General features: G+C 33.3%; 1 protein-coding gene across 1 annotated transcript; it reads left to right on the top strand.

Annotated features, from left to right (window-relative positions):
* The first annotated feature begins 7,544 nt into the window (after positions 1-7,544).
* LOC109793057 (cysteine-rich receptor-like protein kinase 25) lies at positions 7,545-10,570 on the top strand. The gene is made up of 7 exons (XM_029270289.2): positions 7,545-8,470; positions 8,657-8,791; positions 8,895-9,019; positions 9,115-9,325; positions 9,522-9,759; positions 9,873-10,020; positions 10,124-10,570. The coding sequence occupies exons 1-7, from the start codon at positions 7,684-7,686 to the stop codon at positions 10,367-10,369; spliced, it is 1,890 nt and encodes a 629-aa protein (XP_029126122.2). The 5' UTR covers positions 7,545-7,683; the 3' UTR covers positions 10,370-10,570.
* Positions 10,571-12,693: the final 2,123 nt, after the last annotated feature.

The raw sequence follows: 12,693 nt of genomic DNA on the forward strand, positions 1-12,693 counted from the left end.
CTCAAGGACACAAGTTCATCCTATTTTCAATTTTTTTTATCATGCAATTGAGTTGGGTTTTGGGGGGATTTTATTTCAAAAAGATTGTAAACAACAATATATATAGAAAAGAGAAGAGAGAATCTCAACACATAATTTCAATATTATCAAATAACGGTTCAAGGTTTCAATTCCTACGGTATAATTTTCATTTTTCACAACAAATACGAATTCTTAACCAACCTAATTCAATTCAAAATTAATCAATACATAGATCTAAATCTAGATTATGAATTTCATTAAAACAAGAATTGCAATTGCAAACTCAAGGTTCCAACAAAATTCAAGAACGGTAATCAAATTGAATTAGGTTGATTTAGGTTATTTCAAATTTGAAATTGCATCTTCTCATTTCTATCTATGATTCAAAATGAAAATTCAATATATCATGAAAAACAAAATTATCATAAATAGAAAATAGAAGAGGAAGAGAGAATTCGTTCGATAAAAATTAGGAACTCAAATTTACCATAGTTCTTGAAACCCTAAACCGATTGATGGATTAGCCTCACCTTATAACCATGTTGCTTAAGCCAATTCCAATAGAGAAGAGAGAAATTTCATGAAAGAGAGAGAGAGAGAGAGATTTTGTGAGAGAAAGAGAGAAGAGAAGAAAGAATTTGAGAGAAACTTCTTGAGCAAGAATTCCCAAATATGAAAAATGAGAGTACCAAATTCTTGACACGGGTCATTAAATGAATTTAAAGAAAAAGTAATAGACCTAAATTAAGGGTCCAGCTCACTAATTACATTCCTAACGCCTAATCATCTACAACTAAACAGTTTCAAGACAAGCTGAAAACTTCAGTGCAGGGCCGCAAGCTTGAGGCGCGATTCTGTGCCTGGAAACGTCCGAACTGGGTTTTTCTCCCAACATAGAAGTTGTAGATCTCCTTCTTATATTTCCAGGGACACCAAGTTTTCCTGATTCCAAGCTGTATAGCTCCAGATATGGCCTGCAGAAGAAACTGTGTCAAAAGAGAAAATTATTACGAAAATTTAGTAAAATTTACAACTAAATACTAAATGACTTACTAACACAAATCTAAACTAATACATGAATAAATGACACTAAAAAAATCAAATAAGGCAAAAACATATAAAGAAAGATGTATTAAAATATGAATATCAACCTATTCCTAACTAGGGTCATAGGCCATTTTTTTAGTTGGGAATGACCGTTTTGGGTTTGGGAACAACTATTCCGAGCTTGAAATTAGGGTTGAGTTTTTTGGGCCTTCTAGTGCTATGCTGGTTAGTTTACGCGCACTATTGGCCCCTTGAGGGCCGCTCATGTTGTTAAAGCAGTCCTTTGTTTTTAGTTTTGATAGCTCAGACTAAATTTGATGTCTACAATACAAAACTCCACTTATCTCTTAGGAGATAACCTTGGGACATCATCTGAAAAAATCTAAAAAAAACCCTTGACCACCTTATCTATCTATACCAGCTATTCATTCTCCACATTGAAAGAGGATAAAATAACATATCATTAGGCTCCCTCCTTCAAGTGATCATCCATTTACTTAACAGAAACTAACCCATCATTCTTAACTTCAAGAAAGATCAACTCCTTTCTACCAAAATCTATTAGGATGTGATTGACAGACAACCAATCCATCCTTTAGATCACCACTAACTAAACCGAAGACAAACATATCAAGTTCACCTTATAACAACACACACAAACACACACTATAATAGGACAACACAAACAAACATCAAAATTCACCATAAAAGCAAAAGTAGTAGACACTAATAAATCAACACTCAAAGGATTGACACGAAACTTTAATCTTTCTACACAAACAATACACATAAAAGATTGCATAGCACCTAGGTCATAAAAGATTGAAAATCCTTACCAACAACTTTGCCTTTACCCTTCACAAGTGAAGTTAGTGGAAAAACACACAAAAAGGGGAGTTAAATGTGTGTGTGAGAACGAAGGAATTTTAAAACTGTTTTTAAAAAGAGACTCTTCTTCGTCTAATGAGAATATTATTTTAAACACTTAGAAATGGTGTAAGGTTGGCTTAGAAAATGATTTTTCGTTTGAGGGTTTATCTTCTGCTTGAAGAAAGAGCATCTTATGAGTGAAAATGTTTCTTTAGATAATGAATTGAACGAGTGTGTTTTTCGTCTGAAAATAGTTGTTGTAAAAAGGATTTAACAGTGGATGAAATTTTCAATATGATATATAAGCTAAACAAAAATTGCTTCTAAAGAAAAGGTAAGAAGTGCAAAGAGTTTTATACTGGTTCGCTCAACCCGAGCTACGTCCAATCTCCTTCAACTGAAGGGTTCCACTAATCATAACGGATTACAAGTATTCTCAACGACTTTTGGTTCGTCAACTTCACTCATCGATGCTAGTATTCTTAAATCACTTCTGGTTCCCCGAGTATTCTCAACCACTCCTGGTTCATTAACTTCACTCATCGATGCTAGTATTCTTAAACCACTTATGGTTCTCTGAGTATTCTTTCACTAGCCTCTTCAAACTTTACAAACGATAGATGTTTTGAGTGTGTATACGACTCTCACAAAGAGGATAGTATGGTTTCTACACTCGCTAAGGTATTCAACCTTAGTTTTTCAAGGATATGTGTTTAGAGTGTGAGTATATAACTCTCACAAAGAGGATGGTATGGTTTCTACACTCCGTAAGATAAGCTATCTTAGTTTTTACACAGATATACAAGACTGTACAGGAAGAGATGTAAGATTGTTTTTAACGTTCTCTTTTCTCGTTTCTTCACTTCTCTCCTCTTCTCTTCTCAGGTCTTGATATTTATAGCCTTGTGATAAATCTGCCCTTTGTTTGAATTTGAATGTGTCCGTTGAAGCGGAGCTTCTCGTTGGTGCATATACCAGTTCGTTCATGGCTATGTGGATCTTTCATTTAATGCATATGATCTTGCATTAAATGTTTGCTTACTAAATCTGTGTTACGTGAAGTCTTGTGCGTAGTTTTTTTTACTTTTATGTCTGACTTCAATCATAACCTAGGTATATCTTGTTTTTTTTCCGTCATTGTAGCTGCAGAGGCGTTGTCTTTTTCTAAAAAGTAGGTGTACTTGCTCTGACACATGCAACTTTGACTTGTAAATTCGCGCTTCTATTTTTCTTCTTTCTTTTCACATTTTTTATGACTTCGTTTGCTCTTCTTATGATTGTAGACGATATATGATATTCCTCGTTGTGAATAGTAACTTCAAACGCTTTTCAATATTCTTCGTCTGCGTCTAGAATTAATTTGAGTCTCCGTCTAAAAGATAGATTTTGACTTTTCCTTTCATCTAGTTTGACTTTTTTTTTCGTCTAACTTGACTTCTCCTTTCATATGGTCAGCTGTGTAGATGGAAGACTTTTAATTCTGTCTGAGATGTTTCTTTGTCTTAGATTGTCCATCGTCTGATACTTTTGACCTTCTATTAGTTGACCATTAAGCTCTAGCTTTGTCTTGTTCTTGACTTAGCCTTATTTGATGCTTGTTTTGACCTTTTGTCTAACACCTCAAGACTTTGACTGATGGTATGCCTTGTCTTGTCCAGGCTTCGTTTGTTTTGACCATAGTATATGTAAGGACATATACTTCGTTTTTCAGTCCTATTCTTATATTTATCTAAAACACTAACACACATGTTAGAAATAACAATATGTATTATATTTGTCATGTTCAAAACCTTGTTGAGAATTTTTTCGTCTGACTTAACAACAAGTAATAAGATGTGGTAGCCTTAGATCCCATCATAGCAAACACCTAACCTACAATAGTAGGTTGCTTTATCCTTGGAGCACCTCTGGCTTGAGCAGCCTTCGCCTAACAATCTCTCGCCATGTTAGATTCTTGGAGGTGTTTCCAAACACTATTGGCGTCAAGTGTTATTTCACTTGTCATAGAAAAATCCTTCTTTGTCGAGTGTTGTTACATTTTTCATAAAAAGATTGGAGCTAACTTAAAAGTTATCTCTCCCAACACATTTAATGTCTGGTGTTGTGTCACCCAATATAAACGAGCTTTCTATGATGAGTGAATCAATACGTAATATATATAGGAAGTGTGACCATATTTACGAGTTTGTCATTGCATCACTTTCTATGTCAGATGGGTTAAATTCGACATAAAATCTCTTTGTAAAAAGCTCTTTATGCATTGGTGTTTGAATTCTTGACTTCTAGCTTTTAAATTTTCCAACTACTTTATAAACTATTATTTCAAACATACCCACAATAGACCATTAAGATTAGCCTAATGATTTGGGCAAAGGGATTATGGTAGATGCATGAGAACCAAGATTCGATCTTCATTGTCATGTTTGTTGTAACTTTCTTACAAATAAAAAATAAAGGTTAAAATACTTTTTAGTCCCTATAATTTTACTTACTTTACCTTTTAAGCCTTATAATTTAAAATAGATGTTTTTACTCCTTATATTTTTCTTTACTAATCTTTTTTAGTTCCCACAGTTTAAGATACATTTTTAGTCTGCATAGTTACCTTTTTAATCCTTGTTGTTAACTTTTTTTTTTTTTTGTAAAGTCATATCTTTTGTGTTGATATGGTAAAAGTCTTCAATTATGTGGTGGTAAAAAAAGTGTCTCAGCAATAAATGTCATAAGTGAAGATAAAAAAGAGGCACGAAATGTTAAAGAATCTAATTGAGGGTAATTCCTACAAAATAAATTCGATATTAGAAACATAAATTTAAATATCTCTACCATATTAACATCAAAAAGACAACATTATAAGTAATTGATGAGGCATTATTTTCCCTTATTTATTTATATTTTTGTACTTATTTTAATTGTTGATGGCTTAATCGCTTATTAATTACATAGTTTTATTGATTGGGCTTTGTTGGGTCAGTAATTCAAATTTTAATTAATTCTAGTTTACTTGGTCTAATTTTTGTCTATTAATTATTTTCAGGTTAATTGTGAAGCATTTTTGGGCTTGGATATTATTTTTGGACTTCAAGAGATAAAGCGCCACGTCAGCACCACATCACCACATCACCACATTAGCAACATATTTACATTTTTGTCAACCTCATTTTGTAATTTCGGGCCAGACAGGGAAGGGGGTCCATTTACGTTTCTAGCGTTTGAGGACCTAAGTTAGGGCTGACCATGCAGCCATCAACATTAAGATTGATGTGACCACATTTAATTTTCTGGATCTTCTTCCTTTTACGTTTTTTGGCTTCTCTACTTGTCTAGAGATTACGTTTTGACATTTGAATGAATACATATTGTTAGTTTCCTTTTCTTCCCGCTGGCTGTCTGTGTTCCTGTTGTTCTTCATTTTATCTACTACATTTTCGTTTTAATGGAAGGCTAAACCTTGGGGTTGGCTCCTTGAGTAGATTGCAATCTCTATTTGAGGTTTTGTTCATATTTTTCACCTCTCTTCCACTTGATTCTTCTTCATTAAATTTTTGTATTAATGTTGTCAACATCCGTTTATGCTTAATGAATCTGGGTTGGCTACATTTAATGCCACAGTTTGCTTAATCCCGTGGAGAGGTTTAATGTTGTATATGTTTGCTTAATTCGTGTAGGGAAGTCTTAAGTTAATCTTTGCTTAGTTGGTTAACTCGGATGGAACATGGATCTTGTTGACAGAGAACTCTTTTGAGAACTAGGGATAAGAGAGAGTTGCAATCTTAACAAGGAGTCAATCTTCTTTTCTTACTGTTCTACTTTGCGTTTTATTGCATTTTGAAGTTTGATAAATCTGAACCAAACCCCCCCATTACGTGTTTGTGTTTGAACCTTTGATAGAAAAGATTGGTCCTTGGGAGACGATCTAGGAAAACTTCCTAGCACTACATTTACTTGTTTTTATTTGACCCAGTGCGGCCTCGATCAACAATTAACTAAAAGATTAAAAAGCTGAAAGTATATGAATTAAAAATATTTATCTAAAACTGCAAAAACAAAAAAATGATTAAAAAAAGATAAATATTAAAACTAAAATTGTCTATTTTAAATAATAGAATTTAAAAGACAAAATAAATAAAACTATAAAAATTAAGAAAATATTTTAACCAAACATAAATGAACATACCCAAAATATAATAAATTTTGTTCTTTTGGGAGCTAGTCATTACTTACTCATTTCTAAGCATACGCCCGAAGCCAAGAGATATGCATCAGTGTAAGTCTACCATCATTTGGTCTCATGAATGGTTAGTTGATTTATTCTCGAAAACCTTTTCCGCCAATACTTATTTCGATGGTCATTCACTTTGAGGTCTAATCAAAATTTTTGTAATTTTGTTACCGTGAGGAGCTACTTAGTTTTCTTATTTAACTATTTTTCTTAACTGTTTTACAAGGTGATTTCTTTGACGATAGTGACATATAGGCATTAAATTAATTAACACTGTATTATCTAGATGCATAAACACCTACCCAAAAAGATCGATAGGGTTAATTTAGTGGTTAGAGGGTAGAAGTTGGATAGAAGCAAGAGAGAACCTAGGTTATTTGATCCTCGTAACATCCTTAGAATCTTTTGTCTAGATTGAAAAAAAAAAACAACCCTAGAAACTTCAAACTATATATAAGAGGAGGGTTCAAACGATACCGATGTAACTTTTACTAAGTGTTACACCGCACAATAACTTTATATTAAATGTGAATTTTCAAAATCCAACCGTTAGATTGAAAGTTCATATCTCTCAGATCATATATATCAAATTTTGTTAAAATTGAACAACAACTTGAAGGTAATCAAAGTGTTCATATTTTAGTATATTTTGAAATATATATTACGTCAATTTTGTTTTATGAGAATGAAGTATCAAATCATCTTAGATTAATATAAAATTTGATATATATGATCTAAGAGATATGAACTTTCAATCTTACGGTTGGAAAATTCACATTTAATATAAAATTATTGAGCAGTATAACACTTAGTAAAAGTTACATCGGTGTCGTTTGAACCCTCCTCTTATATACAATTATATGTATAGTAATTCTAATCTTATTTTTATTGAGACTAAATTAATTACCCACTTGCGTTTAGTGCGGCGTCTCAAATGTCTCAAAGAAGAAAATTCGTGCGTAATAACTCAACACATGATTCAAACGTCATTGGCACAAGTGTAACCTCAAATTTCAAGATTAACATCCATGTGGGACAAATGACACAAATTAAAAAAATAATTCTGATTGGCCATAGACTCACAAAGAAACTATTTCATCGGTTTAAGTATTTTTATAAGTTCTTATAAAACTTTAAGGTCTAAAGTCTACTTTGATCTTTGTAAATCTTCGAGATCCAACTCACTTATAATTCTTTTTTTAAAATAAAAAAGAAAGGCCAAGACAAAACTAAAAACTAGAAAAGTCCCCAAAACAATTTCCTATCAAACCGCAAAACTAAAAAGATATAAGTAGTTCACTAAGACATTAGAAAGGATATAAAGGCAAAGATTAGTAGATTCCAAATGTTCAACTTTTCAATTACTTAATAATTAACTTTAAATATAGCTTCCTGATAATAAAATAATTAAGAGCATAAATCCAACTACTTCAATTCAAGATACATTCCTACTGTTGCATAATAATGATAATACTTACGAGAGTATTGTAAAACATTAAGCACAAAGAATCTCCCATGCTAGCATGGCTTCTTTGATCCGTCTGCAATTGTTCTCAATTCTTCTGTTCTACAACGTAATTGGCTCCCTTAGCGTTTCACCTACTGACACAGACTCAATTTTCAAGCATTACAACTGCACAAACAAGGCTATTTCGGGTCTCAAAAGCACTTACAAATCCAACTTAAAGAAACTCTTGTCTACACTTGCATCCAAAGCTTGTGACAACACCACCAATCACAGCTTCTACCACGCCAAAGTTAGTGGAACAAACAAACGTGACATAATCTATGGCCTCTTCATGTGCAATGGATACATAGAGAAATTAAAATGTGGGAAATGTGTGAAGGAATCCATCGAGACACTTAAATCAAAGTGTGTCAACAGAAATGAAAAAAAGGGCGTAATTTGGACTCATGAATGCATGGTTCGTTACTCAAACCGGTTTTTCTTCAACACTAAGGAGGAACGGCCATCGTTTTGTGAGAAGAAAAGTGAAGATTATGAAGGCCAATTGGATGGTTTCAACAAGGTCCTGAGTTCCTTGACGGAGGATCTTCTAACTAAAATAAGTAAAGCTCCAATTGGTTCTAATAAATTTTCTGTAAACAAAGTAACTATATCTGAGGACAAACACCTGTTTGGATTTGCTCAGTGCATCCCGAACCTCTCCATGGACAATTGCAAGAAGTGCCTCAGGCAAGCCATGGATTTTCTTCAAACATGTGCTAGAGGCAAGATTGGAGGAAGAGTTCTATATCCTAGTTGTATTCTTAGATATGATCCTAATCTATTTTTTCCTCTTCCTACAGGTTTGAACATATTTTTAAATTATGTGTTTATATGTTTTGTTTGACTTGTTTTTGGAGATATAATTACTTGCTTTTATCCTTCTTTTAAAGGGATTTTGAAAGAAGACAAAAAACGCAACTATTTTCCAAAAGATGCATTTTTTTTGTGGTAAATTAATATTGAATTGATACTAATCTCTATTACAGGAAAAAGAAAGAATCCTGGAGCACTTGCATCAATCATATGTTTTCATGGAATTCTTCCAGTTGTGATTTTAGTTTTTGGTTGCTATCTGCTACATAGGGAGTCAAGGAAGAATCTCAAGCATCAAAAGGGAAATTGTAATGTGGAACTACGATCTTAATTTGACTGTTTTCAAGTTTACTTGCTTAGAAGTTTATCTTTGCTGAAATGATTTACTAATTTTCAACCTTTTGGGTCTAGGTGGGGAAGAGATTACTACAGAAATGAACTCTTTGCAATTTGATTTGAATACTATTCAAGAAGCAACAAACAAGTTTTCTGATGATAACATGATAGGGGAAGGTGGTTTTGGAGCAGTTTACAAGGTTAACAAATTGATGATGTCTAGTGTTAAACAGTAAAGAAGAACTTTCGTTAAAATGTTCAATATGTAATCTTAATTATGCCATTTCTATTGTAGGGTATGTTTCGTAATGGACTTGAAATAGCCGTAAAGAGGCTCAAAAGAAATTCCAGTCAAGGGGCTATAGAATTCAAGAAAGAGGTTTTGTTGATTTCCAAACTTCAACACAGAAATCTTGTGAGACTAATAGGATTTTGCATTGAAAGGAATGAGAAGATACTCATTTATGAATTTGTGCACAACAAGAGCCTAGATTATTACTTATTCTGTATGGTACTTTGGACCATATCTCATCTTTTATTCACTTGCCTATTTGATGTGTTTGTACCTTGAATGTGTTTTCTCCATGTAATTTTTTAAACATATGGCAAATTATTGAAATAAAGCATTCTTGTCTCTTATGTTTATTTTATTTTTTATTTTTTTTACAGTTTAACTAATTTGTGACAAAATAAATATTACAGGCTCTAAAAGTCAGAGAAAATTAAGTTGGACTGAACGATACAATATTATAAGAGGAATCGCACGAGGAATTCATTATCTCCACGAGGATTCTCATCTCAACATTATACACTGCGATCTTAAACCCAACAACATTTTATTAGACAGCAAAATGAATGCAAAGATATCTGACTTCGGGTTGGCAAGGATTATGTCCGTTGATCAAATGCAGGGGAATACTAGTATAATTTCTGGGACATAGTAAGTTTTGATGTTTAAGAGCTTCTTTCTCAAATACAAAGAAACTTTTGGTTTTGGAAAATTATGACACATACAGTATATGATGAGCTTTTGCATTTATTACTGTTTTATAGTGGTTATATGTCTCCGGAATATGCAATGCTTGGTCAATTTTCTGTGAAGTCTGATGTATTCAGCTTTGGAGTCATAATTCTTGAGATCATTAGTGGAAAAAGGAATGTTGATTGTACTGGGAAAGATTCTGATGACCTCTTGAGCTATGTGAGTATCATATATTATCCAAGTTGGGTGCTTGTAATAATTAACAATGTCCACATAAAGGAAAAATGAAAAATGAACATCTTATTTCGCAATTTGATTGCAGGCTTGGAAGAAGTGGAAGGAAAGTAAACACATTGAATTGTTGGATCCCACATTAGAAGACTCGTTTTCTGAAACAGAAATCACTAGGTGCATACAGATTGGACTACTATGTGTGCAAGGACACCCAGATCAGAGGCCTATCATGGCAACAATTGCTTTGTATTTTAACTGTAATTCAGTTGATCTGCCTTTACCTCAAGAGCCAGCCTTTTTAATGCGTGGAAAAACGGAAATCAAGGATGAATGACAAAGAATTAGAGTCTAGTTGAAGTTTATTCAGCAGCATTATGTGTTGATGAAAAGTTTCTAAGGATCAATTTTATTTGTCCTATGTATCTGTATATTTATATACTTTGTATTTGTATTGTATTTTATATAAAATTTTATTTTATAGAAATGTTTGAAATTAATTGACTTTAAAATGTACTGTCAATCGTATATATAATAATATAACCTCTTACACAGAAATTACTTGGTTGACATGAATCAATAATAAGAAATACCAACTAAAGAGATTAATATAATAATTTAACCTCTTAAAATGAAATTAATTAATTGATATGAATCAATATAACAATAAATCCTAACTAAAGAGACAAATATTAATTAAATACTAATTGGTGTGGGTGGGATAGGTGCATCAGGACTTAGATTCCATTCTCATTGACATTGTTGTAATTTTTCCTTCTAATAAAAAACTTATTTACTTAAGAGCATGAACAACACTAGTTGTAATACCCTTTTCCCTACATGCTAATAAAATCATATCAAATAAAATAAATAAAAAAGAAGTTCAAATTAAACTTTACTGAAAAGAAAATGATGGAGGGCCATCCTTGAGGCATCATATAGGGCCTATCACAAGGTCCATAACTAGGAGAGTGGAGGAAGATGAAGAACACACCACACCAAAAGCCATGATCATCATGTATGTGGATTTTGAGCCCTCTCCTTAGTTTGTTGCTTACTTTTCCTATTTTGCCCTTGTATTTCGGGGTACATTAAATATTATGACTTTATTTTGTATTTTTATTTAGCCTTTTTATTATGGGGCAAATTAGTCTTAGGATTTATTTTGGGACTTAAACCTTGACTTATGATGTCAAAGTCCATTTCTTTCCTTTTCTAGGCCTAAGGGCACTTTAATCCTTTTGGAGAGATGAAAGCCATTTCATTGGGCTGCATCTAGGGCTCATTTAGGGTGCATTTGGGCATGAAAATTTTGGCTAAATGCTCCCAAGAAACCCTAGATGCTCTCCTCTGTCTATAAGTATTCTAGGCCATCCACCTTGTAGCCACTTTGGAATATATGCATTTTGAGTGAGCATTTTTGCCTCAAGAAGCCTTCCTTAGTCTCCTAGGATCTCACGGTCATATCCTCTCCTCTCTACCCTAGAGTGAGCTTGGGTTCCCTTGAGTAGCCTCCACCATCCCTTGGTGGAGAGAGCTATCCAAGAGCACCAAAAATACCTTCCACCTATCCTTTGGGTGCATTTGGACCACCCAAAGTTATTTCTCATCACCCTTGAGGAAACATCTAGCCATCATTCTTCATCCTAACCCATGGAGAAAGAGGGAGCTCCTCCTTGGAATTCAAAGATCACACCATGGAAGGAAGGAGTAGTCCATCACGTGGTATCAGAGCTATGGTTGTCTTCAAGGGTGACTTGTCTCTTCTCTTGTGTTTTTTAAATTTTTTCCTTGTCTCGTCTATGTCTTCTTACATGTCTTGATATTATCTTCTCAAATATTGTTTGAAATATTGTCTTCTTGTTGAGTGGTTCAGTACTTGTTCATGAGCCTCCTTGTTCTCCTTTCGGTTTATCATAAAATTGGTTCTTTTGTGCTTTTTCTCTATTTTATCTTAGCTGGAAATTTTTGTTTCAAGAACATGATGAACATGTTGAACACTTCATGAACTCTATTTTGATCTTTCCTTGTCCAAGTTTTTTCAAAGTTTGTGTTTTCCCTCTCTTTTCTTTCTCCTTAAAATTCAAAATCTATGCATCACACACCTTTCTTTGCATGAAACATGAAAAAATGATGCATGATGCTTTTTCCTTGTGGCTGGCCGAAAATTGTATGCTCCATTTAGAGGTTAATCTTGCATGGTAATTAGTCCTTAGCATGCTCCAAGGTTTTGTTGACATTCCATGTGTAAATTGTTTCTTGCACACTTATGGTTAGCCACTCTTGGATGCTACCATCATCCCTTGTCTAGTTGTACATTTTGTGAGTCAACCAAGTGAGTTGTATTCTGAAAATTTGCTGAACAACCTGCAAAAAATCTGAACCTAACAAGAGGACAAAGTACCAAATACACTTCACCCAAAAACATATCATTTACATGATACTAGTCCTTTTTTGTCCTCTTTTCTTTTTTGTGCAACCTTGTAAACCACCACAAGTGTAAAAACCAAGCAACACAACAAGTCAAATTCAAAAAAATTTGACCCTAAAACCTGGTCATGTGGGCGTGAAAAACAAAATAAAAAAAAACAAAAGGAATTGTTGCTAAACTTGTGGACACTTTACCATTTTACCCTTGCACATTTGGACTTGGACTATTTT

The sequence above is a fragment of the Cajanus cajan genome, chromosome 2 (genome assembly GCF_000230855.2).
Source record: "Cajanus cajan strain Asha chromosome 2, NIPB_CcT2T_4, whole genome shotgun sequence".
In the NCBI taxonomy this organism is placed as follows: domain Eukaryota; kingdom Viridiplantae; phylum Streptophyta; class Magnoliopsida; order Fabales; family Fabaceae; genus Cajanus; species Cajanus cajan.